The sequence below is a fragment of the Oncorhynchus tshawytscha genome, linkage group LG22, assembly GCF_018296145.1.
Source record: "Oncorhynchus tshawytscha isolate Ot180627B linkage group LG22, Otsh_v2.0, whole genome shotgun sequence".
NCBI lineage: Eukaryota > Metazoa > Chordata > Actinopteri > Salmoniformes > Salmonidae > Oncorhynchus > Oncorhynchus tshawytscha.
In genome coordinates this window covers 34,296,521-34,314,985 of record NC_056450.1, presented here as the reverse complement: position 1 = coordinate 34,314,985, position 18,465 = coordinate 34,296,521, and the positions used below count along the sequence as shown (strand labels likewise).

At 44.7% G+C, this 18,465-nt stretch overlaps 1 protein-coding gene across 1 annotated transcript in view; it reads left to right on the top strand.

Annotated features, from left to right (window-relative positions):
• The window catches only part of cttnbp2nlb (CTTNBP2 N-terminal like b), a 34,489-nt gene that overhangs the window by 12,361 nt on the left and 3,663 nt on the right, over positions 1–18,465 (top strand). The window contains exons 3-4 of the mRNA XM_042304114.1: positions 15,650–15,886; positions 16,610–16,717. Coding sequence (XP_042160048.1) covers positions 15,650–15,886; positions 16,610–16,717 — 345 coding nt within the window. The remainder of the gene's footprint in view (positions 1–15,649; positions 15,887–16,609; positions 16,718–18,465) is intronic.

The window sequence follows — 18,465 nt, the reverse complement described above, 5'->3', positions numbered from 1 at the left end:
CGCTACAAGCGTGGCTCACCAGTATTTGTGGAGTTTCTCCAATTCCTCTCTGCAGATCCTCTCAAGCTCTGTCAGGTTGGATGGGGAGAGTTTGATCCGTTTCAAGTCTGGGCTCTAGGTGGGCCACTCAAGGACATTCAGAGACTTGTCCCGAAGCCACTCCTGTGTTTTCTTGGCTGTGTGCTTAGGGTCGTTGTCCTGTTGGAAGATGAACCTTTGCCCCAGTCTGAGGTCCTGAGCGCTCTGGAGCAGGTTTTCATCAAGGATCTCTCTGTACTTTGCTGTGTTCATCTTTGCCTCGATCCCGACTAGTCTCCCAGTCCAAGCCGCTGAAAAAAAGCCCCACAGCATGATGCTGCCCCCACCATGATTCACCATAGGGATGGTGCCAGGTTTCCTCCAGAAGTGAGACTTGGCATTCAGGCTAAAGAGTTCAATCTTGGTTTCATTAGACCAGAGAATCTTGTTTTTCATGGTCTGAGAGACTTTGGTGTCTTTTGGCAAACTCCAAGCAGGCTGTCATGTGCCTTTTACTGAGGAGTGGCTTCCGTCTGGCCACTCTATCATAAAGGCCTGATTGGTAGAGTGCTGCAGAGAATGGCCGTCCTTTTGGAATATTCTCCCATCTCCACAGAGGAACTCTAGAGCTCTGTCAGAGTGACCATCGGGTTCTTGGTTACCTCCCTGACCAAGGCCCTTCTCCCCCGATTGCTCAGTGTGGGTGGGTGGCCAGCTCTAGGAAGAGTCTTGGTGGTTCCTAACTTCTTCCATTTAAGAATGGAGGCCACTGTGTTCTTGGGGGCCTTCAATGCTGCTGACATGTTTTGGTACCCTTCCCCAGATCTGTGCCTTGACACAATTCTGTCTCAGAGCTCTACGGGCAATTCCTTTTTGACCTCATGGCTTGGTTTTTGCTCTGACATGCACTATCAACTGTGGGATCTTATATAGACTGTGTGCCTTTCCAAATCATGTCCAATCAATTCAATTTACCACAGGTGGACTCCAATCAAGTTATATAAACATCTTAAGGATGATCAATGGGAACAGGATGCACCTGAGCTCAAATTCAAGTCTCATAGCTAAGGGTCTGAATACTTATGTAAATATGGTATTTCTGTTTTTTATTTTTAATACATTTGCAAACATTTCTGAAAGCCTGTTTTCACATGATGGGGTATTGTGTGTAGATTGCTGAGGATTTATTTTGAATTATAATCCATTTTAGAATAAGGCTGCATCATAACAAAATGTAGAAAAAGTCAAGGGGTCTCTAAAGTTTATGAAGGCACTGTAATTCTGTGCTTTGCCTTGAATTGGTTTTGGATTTAGGTACTGCGAAGAGACCCCTGGTGGCATGTCTATGTCTGTCAGAGCTATATGTAAGTTGATTATTCAGACAATGTGGAATTTCTAACACAATAATATATTTTTTTAAAGTAAGAATTAATGCAATCAATCTCTACTCTAGTTTATTACGAGCCACCTGTTCCAAAACTCTTCGTTTAGGGTTGCAGTGATTTCACTAGCTGTGCCAGCTGACGCGTATAATGTTCAACCATCAGCGTACATAGACACACAGGCTTTATTAATGCTAGAGGTAAATCATTAGTTACAATAGAGAACAGTAGGGCCAAGAGAGCTGCTTTGTTGAATACACCAGCTACTGATTCAACTCCCTGAAGGCTGATGGGTAAAAGCTCCTTGACCTGAATCTGTTAAGACGACATCAAAGTCCCTGATGTTATTGTAATGCCAATGTAGGAGTGCACAGTCACACACATATGCACAAATGTGCACAAACTTACACACACACACACACACACACACACACACACACACACACACACACACACACACACACACACACACACACACACACACACACACACACATAAATATAACAAAACCATACTTGAGATAGTATTTGTGTGTTTGTGCATGTGTGTGTGTGTGTGTGTAATGGTTAATCTGTTTCTCCCCCTGTCTGTTGTGACACTGGCCAAGCAGAAACAGGTCTGCACAGTGAAGACTGCCTGCATGACCAGAGATTGTGTATATAATATGATATTGTATTGAATAGGCCTGTAGGTATTGTGTTTGGTGTGTAGATAAATATTGTACTGTGATATCTTAAGGGTGGTGACAGGGTGGGTGGATATTTACACTGTTAGGATAAACCAGTGATTGAGGAGGTGGACAAAGGACACACAGAGCCAAAACAACAGCCTGATTTAGATTAGAACAATCACTACCTTATCAGACCTTAGAGGGATTGGCTGTGTGTGCGTGCGTGCGCGGGCAGGTTTTTGGGTGTGCGAAGGGTGGGTTGGCTGGCTGGCTGGCTGGCTGGCTGGTTGGCTGGCTGGCTGGTGACTGGCTGGTTGGCTGGCTGGCTGGCTGGCTGGTTGGTTGACTGGCTGGCTGGCTGGTTGGCTGGCTGGCTGGTTGGCTGGCTGGCTGGCTGGTTGGCTGGCTGGTTGGCTGGCTGGTTGGCTGGCTGGCTCCATTCTGTCCAGCTTTAAGCCCTGCAGGCATGTGCCAATGTTCTCAGTTTTAGGTGGGGCTTATCAACTCACAAGGGAGCATCCAGAGAGGTTAACAGTTAGCTATGGCCTGTTGGGCGGTGTTGTAAACATAACATGTGAAACGGGAACAGTTTCCGTCTACACATTCCTCTCTCTCTGTGCTGGAGACATGGTGTTAGTTAAACATTAGTGTATTAGAGATGGAGACATGGTGTTAGTTAAACATTAGTGTATTAGAGATGGAGACATGGTGCTAGTTAAACATTAGTGTATTAGAGATGGAGACATGGTGTTAGTTAAACATTAGTGTATTAGACATGGTGTTAGTTAAACATTAGTGTATTAGAGATGGTGTTAGTTAAACATTAGTGTATTAGAGATGGAGACATGGTGTTAGTTAAACATTAGTGTATTAGAGATGGAGACATGGTGCTAGTTAAACATTAGTGTATTAGAGATGGAGACATGGTGCTAGTTAAACATTAGTGTATTAGAGATGGAGACATGGTGTTAGTTAAACATTAGTGTATTAGAGATGGAGACATGGTGATAGTTAAACATTAGTGTATTAGAGATGGAGACATGGTGCTAGTTAAACATTAGTGTATTAGAGATGGAGACATGGTGTTAGTTAAACATTAGTGTATTAGAGATGGAGACATGGTGATAGTTAAACATTAGTGTATTAGAGATGGAGACATGGTGCTAGTTAAACATTAGTGTATTAGAGATGGAGACATGGTGTTAGTTAAACATTAGTGTATTAGAGATGGAGACATGGTGATAGTTAAACATTAGTGTATTAGAGATGGAGACATGGTGCTAGTTAAACATTAGTGTATTAGAGATGGAGACATGGTGTTAGTTAAACATTAGTGTATTAGAGATGGAGACATGGTGATAGTTAAACATTAGTGTATTAGAGATGGAGACATGGTGTTAGTTAAACATTAGTGTATTAGAGATGGAGACATGGTGATAGTTAAACATTAGTGTATTAGAGATGGAGACATGGTGTTAGTTAAACATTAGTGTATTAGAGATGGAGACATGGTGCTAGTTAAACATTAGTGTATTAGAGATGGAGACATGGTGATAGTTAAACATTAGTGTATTAGAGATGGAGACATGGTGATAGTTAAACATTAGTGTATTAGAGATGGAGACATGGTGCTAGTTAAACATTAGTGTATTAGAGATGGAGACATGGTGCTAGTTAAACATTAGTGTATTAGAGATGGAGACATGGTGTTAGTTAAACATTAGTGTATTAGAGATGGTGATAGTTAAACATTAGTGTATTAGAGATGGAGACATGGTGATAGTTAAACATTAGTGTATTAGAGATGGAGACATGGTGATAGTTAAACATTAGTGTATTAGAGATGGAGACATGGTGATAGTTAAACATTAGTGTATTAGAGATGGAGACATGGTGATAGTTAAACATTAGTGTCTGGCTGCAGTGGAAACCCCATAAACTAAAGCTTTGTTTATTGTCTATTCTCTTATCTCTATGTGTGTGGGGGAGTGAGCAGTGGAGGACAATTCTATCACACGTAATTTCACAGACACACACACACAAAAAAAGTCAAGCACACAAACAAGCACATCTTATCTCTATGTGTGTGGGGGAGTGAGCAGTGGAGGACAATTCTATCACACGTAATTTCACAGACACACACACACAAAAAAAGTCAAGCACACAAACAAGCACACACAGACACGTACACTCACTGCTCTGAATGCAAGACACATGTTTGTAAAGCCCCTGTCACGGCCCATGCTGTAGGTGTGTAAGGGCGTCTAGCTGTTGTGTCACATTCAGCTGCTGTGTTGTCATTGGCTGTGACAGTACTTTGCTTTGTGTTGGTGTAGTGTTCTTAATGATTCCCCGGTTTTCACTTGAACCCAAAATCTCAGGAGGAAGTCCCCTGAATGGTGTAGGTGACTTCCAAACACACACACACACCACCAACCCCACTGTGTTCTGAAACTGAAGCTTTTCCACACTGAGGAAGCTGAATGTGTTTTAGAGATCAGGTTGCATTTCCCTGTAGCCCACATGGAACCTGAGTACTCCTGCAGCTCAATCAGAATAGTTCTCATTAGTTTACATTCCATACTATCCTGGCCAGTACATTCATCATACATTAGTGTGTCCACATAGACATGTAGATAGACTGTGTTGGGAGTTGATGGTATTTTGCAGATGTTTCCCTAGCAACAGTCACAGGTTGGGAAGAGGACTGTGTTAATGACCTGACTTGAGTTCAGGTATGGAAAACATGTAGCATTCTGCATCAGAGCTGGCAGCACCGTGCAAGAATGGAATTCTGGGAGGGTTGACATGAAATGACCAAGATTAGTTGGGCGGGACAGGGGGGTGCTGATGATGTCATCAATAGTAGGGATGCAGGCAGCGCTGGCTAAAGTTGGTTTAAAGACGCACAGATTAATGCAACGTCCTTCTCTTTTCTCCTCAGTCACAGAACTAGGCCACAACTGATCAAACCAGGGAGCAGGACTGTTCAGGGCAGGCTGTCTGACTCAGAGACAGAGGGACTGAAGGGGTGGAAGAGAGGAGAGATGTCTGCCTAGACTAGCAGGGGACTGGGGATCTATGTCTGCCTAGACTAGCAGGGGACTGGGGATCTATGTCTGCCTAGACTAGCAGGGGACTGGGGATCTATGTCTGCCTAGACTAGCAGGGGACTGGGGATCTATGTCTGCCTAGACTAGCAGGGGACTGGGGATCTATGTCTGCCTAGACTAGCAGGGGACTGGGGATCTATGTCTGCCTAGACTAGCAGGGGACTGGGGATCTATGTCTGCCTAGACTAGCAGGGGACTGGGGGTCTATGTCTGCCTAGAATAGCAAGGGACTGGGATTCTATGTCTGCCAGTGAATGTGACTGGAAGTCTACACTGCCTGGAGTTAGTGAAATGGGGCATGCTTGGCCTCAGCAAGTAGAGGGGATGTGAATCTATTGCAGAGTAACTGGTGAGGGGGATGTTTCTCTTCTGTATAGTAACTGGTGAGGGGGATGTTTCTCTTCTGTATAGTAACTGCTCTCTGTCATCTTTCTCTCTCTCCCTGTCTCTTCCCTCCCCTCTCTTTCTCTCTCTCTCTCCCTCTCTCTTCCCTCCCCTCTCTTTCTCTCTCTCCCATTGTCGCTCTAATGTCGCTCAACCTTTTCACTTGTTACAGCAATAGTTTGCCACCTGCTACCATCTCTACAGACATTTGGGAATTTCTGTGGATCTCCTAGATATCTTGGCTGAGGGTTAGCTCTATGGGGAGGCTTTCGTATTTAATATGCCTGGTCCTGGGGCTTTGAGTGTCTTTGTGTTCCGCCGAAAAGCAGATTATTTCACTAGGGCTGCTCGCTTTTCCCAGAACCCCCTGCGAAGCCAGTGGATCGGCCACTCCTCCTTGAGGTTCCATACTGGAGACGTTACCACAGAAACCTCACGTACAGGCACACAGGCATGTGTGTACAGACACTCACACACACACATGCACAATGCCCTCTCAGTCAGTAGCCATTCTCTGAGAGGGACAGAGGAGAATATAGACTGTATTCCTGTAACAGGAGACTGTACTGCCTGTGCAGAGCCGTAATGGTACCCATGCCAGCTGCTGAGCCAATTGGGTGACAGTCATTATGAAGAAACTGGATTCCGCGGCTCCTGACAGCATGGAGGATGTGTTGTTATGTCTCAGGGCTCAACTGATTTACTGAGGGGATTTACTAGGTGTAAACCATTGGGGACAGACTCATGGTTGTCATTAGGCAGGGCAGAGTAGAGAAGAATAGTAAGTGGAGGGTTGAGCCATAGACAATATAACAATTACAGTGCCTTGCGAAAGTATTCGGCCCCCTTGAACTTTGCGACCTTTTGCCACATTTCAGGCTTCAAACATAAAGATATAAAACTGTATTTTTTTGTGAAGAATCAACAACAAGTGGGACACAATCATGAAGTGGAACGACATTTATTGGATATTTCAAACTTTTTTAACAAATCAAAAACTGAAAAATTGGGCGTGCAAAATTATTCAGCCCCTTTGCTTTCAGTGCAGCAAACTCTCTCCAGAAGTTCAGTGAGGATCTCTGAATGATCCAATGTTGACCTAAATGACTAATGATGATAAATACAATCCACCTGTGTGTAATCAAGGCTCCGTATAAATGCACCTGCACTGTGATAGTCTCAGAGGTCCGTTAAAAGCGCAGAGAGCATCATGAAGAACAAGGAACACACCAGGCAGGTCCGAGATACTGTTGTGAAGAAGTTTAAAGCCGGATTTGGATACAAAAAGATTTCCCAAGCTTTAAACATCCCAAGGAGCACTGTGCAAGCGATAATATTGAAATGGAAGGAGTATCAGACCACTGCAAATCTACCAAGACCACACCAAATCTACCGTCCCTCTAAACTTTCAGCTCATACAAGGAGAAGACTGATCAGAGATGCAGCCAAGAGGCCCATGATCACTCTGGATGAACTGCAGAGATCTACAGCTGAGGTGGGAGACTCTGTCCATAGGACAACAATCAGTCGTATATTGCACAAATCTGGCCTTTATGGAAGAGTGGCAAGAAGAAAGCCATTTCTTAAAGATATCCATAAAAAGTGTTGTTTAAAGTTTGCCACAAGCCACCTGGGAGACACACCAAACATGTGGAAGAAGGTGCTCTGGTCAGATGAAACCAATATTGAACTTTTTGGCAACAATGCAAAACGTTATGTTTGGCATAAAAGCAACACAGCTCATCACAATGAACACACCATCCCCACTGTCAAACATGGTGGTGGCAGCATCATGGTTTGGGCCTGCTTTTCTTCAGCAGGGACAGGGAAGATGGTTAAAATTGATGGGAAGATGGATGGAGCCAAATACAGGACCATTCTGGAAGAAAACCTGATGGAGTCTGCAAAAGACCTGAGACTGGGACGGAGATTTGTCTTCCAACAAGACAATGATCCAAAACATAAAGCAAAATCTACAATGGAATGGTTCAAAAATAAACATATCCAGGTGTTAGAATGGCCAAGTCCAGACCTGAATCCAATCGAGAATCTGTGGAAAGAACTGAAAACTGCTGTTCACAAATGCTCTCCATCCAACCTCACTGAGTTCGAGCTGTTTTGCAAGGAGGAATGGGAAAAAAATTCAGTCTCTCGATGTACAAAACTGATAGAGACATACCCCAAGCGACTTACAGCTGTAATCGCAGCAAAAGGTGGCGCTACAAAGTATTAACTTAAGGGGGCTGAATAATTTTGCACGCCCAATTTTTCCGTTTTTGATTTGTTAAAAAAGTTTGAAATATCCAATAAATGTCGTTCCACTTCATGATTGTGTCCCACTTGTTGTTGATTCTTCACAAAAAAATACAGTTTTATATCTTTATGTTTGAAGCCTGAAATGTGGCAAAAGGTCGCAAAGTTCAAGGGGGCCGAATACTTTCGCAAGGCACTGTATGTCTTAACCACCCTCTAAGTATTCTGCTCCTCTCCGCCTGATGAGAATTGACGACTGTGGTGTTCCATATCTATGGGTTGAGCCTTGTAGGGTAATAACAAACTGTGCCCTTTCATAGAGGGCTGCATGGCCTGTCATTACTCTGCTAATCAACCCTCAGAGTCTGTGGGAACCCAGCCTCTCTACTATCCCTCCTCTTTGTTCCCACACACACAGCACCATGCCCAAGGCTAGACCCTCACACACACACATACACACACATACATACATATACACACACATACACACACACACACACACACGCATACACACATATACACACACACACACTTACATACACACTCACACACATACACACACATACATACATATACACACACATACACACACACACACACGCATACACACATATATACACACACACACACACTTACATACACACACACACACACAAATATACACACACATCAGATTCAGCCCTGGCTAAACATTAGTCAGGAACTCTGTTTTCTCTTCAGCAAGACAAAGTAGCCTAAACCCCTTAGCGCACACACACACAATAAGAGGGGATTGAGGTATTGAGACAGTGTCTTTGTGTGTGTCCTGTAATCTCGTGCTGAAAGGGTCACATTCTTTGTTTATGCAGTAAGGGAAGAGGCCTCAGATACAGCCTCTCTAGTGGTGCCCTGAAGGGGTGAGAGTTAGAGAGAGAGAGAGAGAGAGAGAGAGAGGGAGAGAGAGAGAGAGAGAGAGAGAGAGAGAGAGAGAGAGAGAGAGGGAGGGGGAGAGAGAGAGAGAGAGGGAGAGAGAGAGAGAGAGAGGGGAGAGAGAGAGAGAGAGAGAGGGAGAGAGAGAGAGAGAGAGAGAGAGAGGGAGGGAGGGGAGAGAGAGAGAGAGAGAGGGAGAGAGAGAGAGAGAGAGAGAGAGGGAGAGAGAGAGAGAGAGAGAGAGAGAGAGAGAGATGGACCCACTTGTGGCCCTCTTTGTTGCAGAGAGCTACTAGTCCCAGCAGTAAGACACGGAAGGGACTCAGCGGATATTCTAATTTGGTATAGATGAGTCCAAAATTAATTAAAATAGGAGCATTTTACATGTGGTTAGAAATGAATAGGGACATTATCTCAACAAAGTAAAATGTCCTCCTATATCCCCCAATAGAAACTCTATACTTTAATGACGTCAGCTTCTCCATCCTAGAGGGGGAGATCAACCATTTCCAAAACCAGGGACATGTACTAGTCTGTGGCAACCTAAATGCCAGAACTGGACAAGAATAAAAAATAACATAAAACTCGACATCCCAGAATCTGGCTAAAAATGCTTCAATCAGTTCTAGAACCCTTTTCCCTCTATGGTTATGAGGTCTGGGGTCCACTAACTAACCAATCATTCACAAAATGAGACAAACACATTATTGAGAGACTGCATGCAGAATTCAGCAAAAACACATTACCGGTAAAAGGTTTAGAACACCTACTCATTCAAAGGTTTTTCTTTATTTTTACTATTTTCTACATTGTAGAATAATAGTGAAGACATCAAAACGATGAAATAACACATTTGGAATCATGTAGTAACACAAAAAAGTGTTAAACAAATTGAAATGTGTTTTATATTTAAGATTCATATAGCCACACTTTACCTTGATGACAGCTTTGCACACTCTTGTCACGTGCACCAAATACAACAGGTAACCAACAGTGCAATTTTTAAGTATAAAATAGGTATTAGGTAACAATAGATAAGTAAAGAAATAAATTAAAAAAATAGTAAAATGACAGTGAAAATAACAGTTGCGAGCCTATATACAGGTGGTACTGGTACAGAGTCAATGTGGAGACTATATACAGGTGGTACTGGTACAGAGTCAATGTGGAGGCTATATACAGGTGGTACTGGTACAGAGTCAATGTGGAGGCTATATACAGGTGGTACTGGTACAGAGTCAATGTGGAGGCTATATACAGGTGGTACTGGTACAGAGTCAATGTGGAGCCTATATACAGGTGGTACTGGTACAGAGTCAATGTGGAGCCTATATACAGGTGGTACTGGTACAGAGTCAATGTGGAGCCTATATACAGGGGGTACTGGTACAGAGTCAATGTGGAGGCTATATACAGGTGGTACTGGTGGAGGCTATATACAGAGTCAGAGTCAATGTGGAGCCTATATACAGGTGGTACTGGTACAGAGTCAATGTGGAGGCTATATACAGGTGGTACTGGTACAGAGTCAATGTGAAGGCTATATACAGGTGGGACTGGTACAGAGTCAATGTGGAGGCTATATACAGGTGGTACTGGTACAGAGTCAATGTGGAGGCTATATACAGGGGGTACTGGTACAGAGTCAATGTGGAGGCTATATACAGGTGGTACTGGTACAGAGTCAATGTGGAGGCTATATACAGGTGGTACTGGTACAGAGTCAATGTGGAGGCTATATACAGGTGGTACCGGTACAGAGTCAATGTGGAGGCTATATACAGGTGGTACTGGTACAGAGTCAATGTGGAGGCTATATACAGGTGGTACTGGTACAGAGTCAATGTGGAGGCTATATACAGGTGGTACTGGTACAGAGTCAATGTGGAGGCTATATACAGGTGGTACTGGTACAGAGTCAATGTGGAGGCTATATACAGGTGGTACTGGTACAGAGTCAATGTGGAGGCTATATACAGGTGGTACTGGTACAGAGTCAATGTGGAGCCTATATACAGGGGTACTGGTACAGAGTCAATGTGGAGACTATATACAGGTGGTACTGGTACAGAGTCAATGTGGAGGCTATATACAGGTGGTACTGGTACAGAGTCAATGTGGAGGCTATATACAGGGGTTACTGGTACAGAGTCAATGTGGAGCCTATATACAGGTGGTACTGGTACAGAGTCAATGTGGAGCCTATATACAGGTGGTACTGGTACAGAGTCAATGTGGAGGCTATATACAGGGGTACTGGTACAGAGTCAATGTGGAGGCTATATACAGGTGGTACTGGTACAGAGTCAATGTGGAGCCTATATACAGGTGGTACTGGTACAGAGTCAATGTGGAGGCTATATACAGGTGGTACTGGTACAGAGTCAATGTGGAGCCTATATACAGGTGGTTACTGGTACAGAGTCAATGTGGAGGCTATATACAGGTGGTACTGGTACAGAGTCAATGTGGAGGCTATATACAGGTGGTACTGGTACAGAGTCAATGTGGAGCCTATATACAGGGGTTACTGGTACAGAGTCAATGTGGAGGCTATATACAGGTGGTACTGGTACAGAGTCAATGTGGAGCCTATATACAGGTGGTACTGGTACAGAGTCAATGTGGAGCCTATATACAGGGGTTACTGGTACAGAGTCAATGTGGAGGCTATATACAGGGGGTACTGGTACAGAGTCAATGTGGAGGCTATATACAGGTGGTACTGGTACAGAGTCAATGTGGAGGCTATATACAGGTGGTACTGGTACAGAGTCAATGTGGAGCCTATATACAGGTGGTACTGGTACAGAGTCAATGTGGAGCCTATATACAGGTGGTACTGGTACAGAGTCAATGTGGAGCCTATATTCAGGGGGTACCGGTACAGAGTCAATGTGGAGGCTATATACAGGTGGTACTGGTACAGAGTCAATGTGGAGCCTATATACAGGTGGTACTGGTACAGAGTCAATGTGGAGCCTATATACAGGGGTTACTGGTACAGAGTCAATGTGGAGGCTATATACAGGTGGTACTGGTACAGAGTCAATGTGGAGGCTATATACAGGTGGTACTGGTACAGAGTCAATGTGGAGCCTATATACAGGTGGTACTGGTACAGAGTCAATGTGGAGCCTATATACAGGTGGTATCGGTACAGAGTGTGTTTGGACCATTCTAGTTTGTTGTTGATGTGGACACCAAGGAACTTGAAGCTCTCAACCTGCTCAAGAAAAAAGCTATTACATTCTGCAACTACCTAAAAGGAAGCAATTCCCAAACCGTCCATAACAAAGCCATCACCTACAGAGAGATGAACCTGGAGAAGAGTCCCCTAAGCCAGCTGCTTCTGGTACTCTGTTCACAAACACCAACAGACCCCACAGAGACCCAGGACAGCAACACAATTAGACCCAACCAAATTCTGAAAAAGCAAAAAGATAACTATTTGTCACACTGGAAAGAATCAACCAAAAAACAGAGCAAATTAGAATGCTATCTGTCCCTAAACAGAGAGTACACAGTGGCAGAATACCTGACCACTGTGACTGACCTAAAATTAAGAAAAACTTTGACTATGTACAGACTCAGTGAGCATAGCCTTGCTATTGAGAAAGGCTGCCGTAGGCAGAGAGAGAAGACAGGCTATGTGCACACTGTCCACAAAATGAGATGGAAACTGAGCTGGCCTTCCTGACCTCCTGCCAAATGTATAACCACATTAGAGACACATATTTCCCACAGATCACACAGACCACAAATAATTTGAAAACCTCCAACATTGATAAACTCCCATATCTGTTGGGCGAAATATCACAATGTGCCATCTGGGAAGCAAGATTTGTGAACCGTTGCTATGAGAAAAGGGCAACCAGTGAAGAACAAATAACATTGTAAATAGCCCCAATATTTAACGATTGACATGTCTTTATCTTTCTGAAACCTTTTTGATGTCTACAGTTCATTTGTTTCTTCTCACTTGTTTATTTCATTAGCTTTTTTAATTTTTTAAATTTAATTTAAGTATTCTTCCATTGTCCTTATTTGAGAAACCTCTGAAATTACTATTGATTTGGTTCCAAGTGGAACCCTTTCACAAATACGAGGTTCTAAGTGTTATATTTACCTTTATTTAACAAGGCAAGTCAGTTAAGAACAAATTATTATTTACAATGATGGCCTACCCCGGTCCAATCCCGGATGACACTGGGCCAATTGTGCGCTGCCCTATGGGACTCCCAATCATGGCCGGATGTGATACAGCCGTTACATTGCTTTGGCAACGTAAACATATGTTTCCCATGCCAATAAAGCCCCTTTGAATTAGAGAGAGAGAGAGAGAGAGAGAGATCACTGTGAAACAGTGATGTACCAGGAGAGGAATGCACTGCCATGCGTGGGTGGGCAGGAGCAGGGGTGAGGTGTGTGTGTGCATGTGTGTGTTGAGAAGTGGAATGGTAGCTAGAGTGGCCCTGGTGGCATGTGTAATTCTCAGTGTGTGTTGAGAAGTGGAATGTTAGTTAGAGTGGCCCTGGTGGCATGTGTAATTCTCAGTGTGTGTTGAGAAGTGGAATGGTAGTTAGAGTGGCCCTGGTGGCATGTGTAATTCTCAGTGTGTGTTGAGAAGTGGAATGGTAGTTAGAGTGGCCCTGGTGGCATGTGTAATTCTCAGTGTGTGTTGAGAAGTGGAATGGTAGCTAGAGTGGCCCTGGTGGCATGTGTAATTCTCAGTGTGTGTTGAGAAGTGGAATGGTAGTTAGAGTGGCCCTGGTGGCATGTGTAATTCTCAGTGTGTGTTGAGAAGTGGAATGGTAGTTAGAGTGGCCCTGGTGGCATGTGTAATTCTCAGTGTGTGTTGAGAAGTGGAATGGTAGTTAGAGTGGCCCTGGTGGCATGTGTAATTCTCAGTGTGTGTTGAGAAGTGGAATGGTAGCTAGAGTGGCCCTGGTGGCATGTGTAATTCTCAGTGTGTGTTGAGAAGTGGAATGGTAGCTAGAGTGGCCCTGGTGGCATGTGTAATTCTCAGTGTGTGTTGAGAAGTGGAATGGTAGTTAGAGTGGCCCTGGTGGCATGTGTAATTCTCAGTGTGTGTTGAGAAGTGGAATGGTAGCTAGAGTAGCCCTGGTGGCATGTGTAATTCTCAGTGTGTGTTGTTACATCTCTGACACTTCCATCTCTCTCTCTGTCTGATATCGCTCTCTCCAGTCCGCAGGGCAGAAGGCTGTAGACTAAGCACAGGTCTAGGATCAGCTCGGAACGTTTCCAAAATTCCCAGGTTTTCCAGAAATCCTGGTTGGAAGATTCCTGGAAACCAGAGGGAATAAGCAGGAAATCCGGAATCCTTCAACCAGGATTTCTGGGAAATCTGGGAATTTTGGAAAAGTTACTGCAATTTTGCAACCCTAACTCAAAGAGAACATTTCAAGTGGAATAGTCAATCATATGGTCCCATTTTTACTAGGGCTGGGAATTGCCTGGGACCTCACAATACGATATTATCACAATACTTAGGTGCCGATACAATATGAATTGCAATTTTCACAATTCTCACGATCCTATATGTACTGCAATTAGATATTGTAATCTGATGTTACAAACGTATTGCTCACCATATGTCTTCTGCAGGCAGACGAGAGAGCATGAGAAATAAAAATTCTGAAAACATATTGGCTCACTATTTTTTTTAAATGGAGAACAATCTATAAGGAAAAGATACAGGTGTTTTGGCGCAACCAACTAGCACTTTTCATTTTTTCTAATGGATACTTTAATATCGTACTAAAATAATATTGCGATGTAACTGTATACATTTTCCCCCCCCATCACAAATTTTTACTGTTGTGTGTTTGGGATTGAGAAGTCTTGCAGCAAACACACATTCACAGACTTCAGCTGGTTCATTACTGTGTGTGTGTGTGTGGTTGTGTGTGTGTGTGTGTGTATAACAGTACTCTCTCGCCCTGTCACTCACCCCGTCTTTCCCCTGGGAGGGGTTAACATCTGCCCCTTGCGTGGGTGTATGGACGGCCTCACCCCTTTTGTGTTGGGGTGGGAGGGCGGGCCATCTGTTAATGCCCACACTCAAAGAACAATGGTTGAGGTATTGTTGTGTTGTGGGACAGGCCTGTTACAATATGTGTCTGTGTATATCCAGCATTAAGTGAGTGGTGTATGTAGCAGTGTGTCCGAGTTGTTTAACGTACGTGTGTGTGTGTGTGTGTGTGTGTGTGTGTGTGTGTGTGTGTGTGTGTGTGTGTGTGAAATCACAGTGGTGCCGTGTGTGTTATTCTTGGCAGTAGTAATGGTGGGGACCATGCTATCTCCTTTCCACACTGTGTTTCCTGTTCAGACATGCACAAATGACACACACAAAGGGGTGGAGTACTTCATAATGTAGCTGAGTCAGTTTTTCACACTTTAACTTTCTGTCCTCTTTAGCCCAGAGCTAGAAACATTAGAAGGCCGCATAGCCCTTGGCTAGGCTAGACCCTGCTCAATCTACTATTTATTTAACTAGGCAAGTCAGTTAAGAACAAATTCATATTTACAATGACAGCCTAGGAACAGTGGGTTAACCGCCGTGTTCAGGGGGAGAACAACTGATTTTTACCTTGTCAGCTCGGGGATTTGATCGAGCAACCTTTTGGTTACTGGCTCACGAGGCTACCTGCCGCCCCTAAAGCCTAAAGCCTCCACTAACTCTAGCACAGCCCTGGGCCACCTGGCTCTGCTGGGAATAGAGCACTGGGCCTGACTGTCTGCTCAGAGTAAAGAAAGGTCTACCTCAATGCTAACCAGACTGCATGCATACATACTTTATGAAACATGTCCAGTCCACCGGGAATTGATATGCTGCTCTATACTGACTGTCTCATCGTGCGTGTGTGTGTGTGTGTGTGTGTGTGTGTGTGTTCCAGGCCCAGCACAGGGACTCGTTCGTCCAGGAGCGCTATGGCCAGTATGACCTCAGTGACCCCTTCCTGGCCCTGCAGCGGGATAGCCATACCATGGATGACTGGTCCCCTTCAGACCCCCAGGGCAGCGTGGTGGGGCCCAACCCTCTGGCTGTGCTGAAGCTGGTCATGGCCCACTGCAAAAGGATGCAGGAGAGGATGATGGGACAGCTGGCAGCCGCAGAGAGCAGACACAGGAGGGTAAGGGCGTCCTTACACACACCCCTTCCTCCCAGACCAGTGTGTGTGTGTGTGTGTGTGTGTGTGTGTGTGGATAATGCGGCCCAGCCCCAGTCTTTGTTCCCAGCTGTGGTTGGGTGCTGGAGCTGGCACTGAGGCTGACACAATGGGCCTGTTCTTTTCCAGGTTTCCAACACCCCCGGACCAGGACAGGCATACTGTAGCCACACCTCAGATACAGCCTCTCTATTGGTGCCCTGAGTGGGGTGAGAGAGAGAGAGAGAGACCATTTGAATTGAATAGAGAGAGAGAGAGAGACCATTTGAATTGAATAGAGAGAGAGAGAGACCATTTGAATTGAATAGAGAGAGAGAGAGACCATTTGAATTGAATAGAGAGAGAGAGAGAGAGAGAGAGAGAGAGACCATTTGAATTGAATAGAGAGAGAGAGAGAGAGAGAGAGTGTGTTTACATTGATGGCAAAAGCCTTTGAAAGTATTGAGGAGGTTTGATTAATGGTGTTTTGCACTGGGTGAAAGTTGATATTAATGGTGTTTTGCACTGGGTGAAAGTTAATCGCATTGGTTTTGGAACCAGGCTGCCTCACGGGTGTGGGCCAGGTACCCCGTTCAAAGACCAAGGCGAAGTTGTCTCAAAACAAAGTGACGTAGCATAATTGAATCCGCCCACTGTGTTATTTTTGTGATCTGTGATCTGATTGGTCCTCCTCTGTTTGATTGGCAGGTGATTGCAGATCTGGAGGAGGAGAAGCACCGACACGCACTAGAGTCGGCGCAGGATGAGGATGTCACCGTCATGCTGGAGAAGGAGAGGGAGAAACTACTGCAGCAGGTGTGTGTGTGTGTGTGTGTGTGTGTGTGTGTGTGTGTGTGTGTGTGTGTGTGTGTGTGTGTGTGTGTGTGTGTAAGACAAAATCAGAATAAGAAGAGGGACTGTTAAACATCTGTGAACACACTCTCCTCCCACCTCTCTCCCTCCTCTCCCTTCTCTGTGTTCCCCATGGCCCCCACACTACTAGCTGATTTAAGTCCCTGTGAGTAGCATCAGTTCTCTCTGACTGGGGATCTATTGTGTATCTCAGTGGGGTTGAGGAGTCTAGGCCGACACACACACATACACACACACAGGCTGGGCGGCTCCATAGGAAACAAGGAGGAAGAGGCTATTGTTCAGCTGACCGGCAGCCTGGGGCCCAGGAAAGCCTGAGATAATGACTGTCCCTGACCAATCAAGGTCAGCACACACACACACACAGAGGGACCCCTCAGGAAGCCTCTATTTATGTAAGGCTGTGTGTGTGTGTGTGTGTGTGTGTGTGTGTGTGTGTGTGTGTGTGTGTGTGTGTGTGTGTGTGTGTGTGTGTGTGTGTGTGTGTGTGTGTGTGTTTTCCTGCCTCTGTTTCTGTAGAATCCAGCAATGTTCCCAACATGTTTTTACATATTACACTCTAATGATTGATTCTGATATGAACATCACTTGAACAGCACATGGCACTTTCAGAACAGTTGTTTTGGGATGATCCATTTTGCGTTTTCTTTTCAAGCTTACCCTTACCCCTTTTTCAGTAGAAAAAATATTACTTTTCACAAAGTCTGCTGCCTCAGTTTGTATGATGGCAATTTGCATATACTCCAGAATGTTATGAAGAGTGATCAGATCAATTGCAATTCATTGCAAAGTCCCTCTTTGCCATGCAAATGACCTGAATCCCCTCAAAACATTTTCACTGCATTTCAGCCCTGCCACAAAAGGACCAGCTGACATCATGTCAGTGATCCTCTTGTTAACACAGGTGTGAGAGTTGGCGAGGACAAGGCTGGAGATCACTCTGTCATGCTGATTGAGTTCGAATAACAGACTTTGAGCTTCAAAAGGAGGGTGGTGCTTGGAATCATTGTTCTTCCTCTGTCAACCATGGTTACCTGCAAGGAAACACGTACCGTCATCATTGCTTAGCACAAAAAGGGCTTCACAGGCAAGGATATTGCTGCTAGTAAGATTGCACCTAAATCAACCATTTATCGGATCATCAAGAACTTCAAGGAGAGCGGTTCAATTGTTGTGAAGAAGGCTTCAGGACGCCCAAGAAAGTCCAGCAAGCACCAGGACCGTCTCCTAAAGTTGATTCAGCTGCAGGATCTGGGCACCACCAGTACAGAGCTTGCTCAGGAATGGCAGGCAGGTGTGAGTGCATATACACGCAGAGTGAGGCAAAGACTTTTGGAGGATGGCCTGGTGTCAAGAAGGGCAGCAAAGAAGTCACTTCTCTCCAGGAAAAACATCAGGGACAGACTGATATTCTGTAAAAGGTACAGGGATTGGACTGCTGAGGACTGGGGTAAAGTCATTTTCTCTGATGAATCCTCTTTCCGATTGTTTGGGGCATCCAGAAAAAAGCTTGTCCAGAGAAGACAAGGTGAGCCTAAGAACACAGCCATGAATATCGAATGGTACCAACACATCCTCTGAGAGAAACTTCTCCCAACCATCCAGGAACAGTTTAGTGACAAACAATGCCTTTTCCAGCATGATGGAGCACCTTGCCATAAGGAAAAGTGATAACTAAGTGGCTCGGGGAA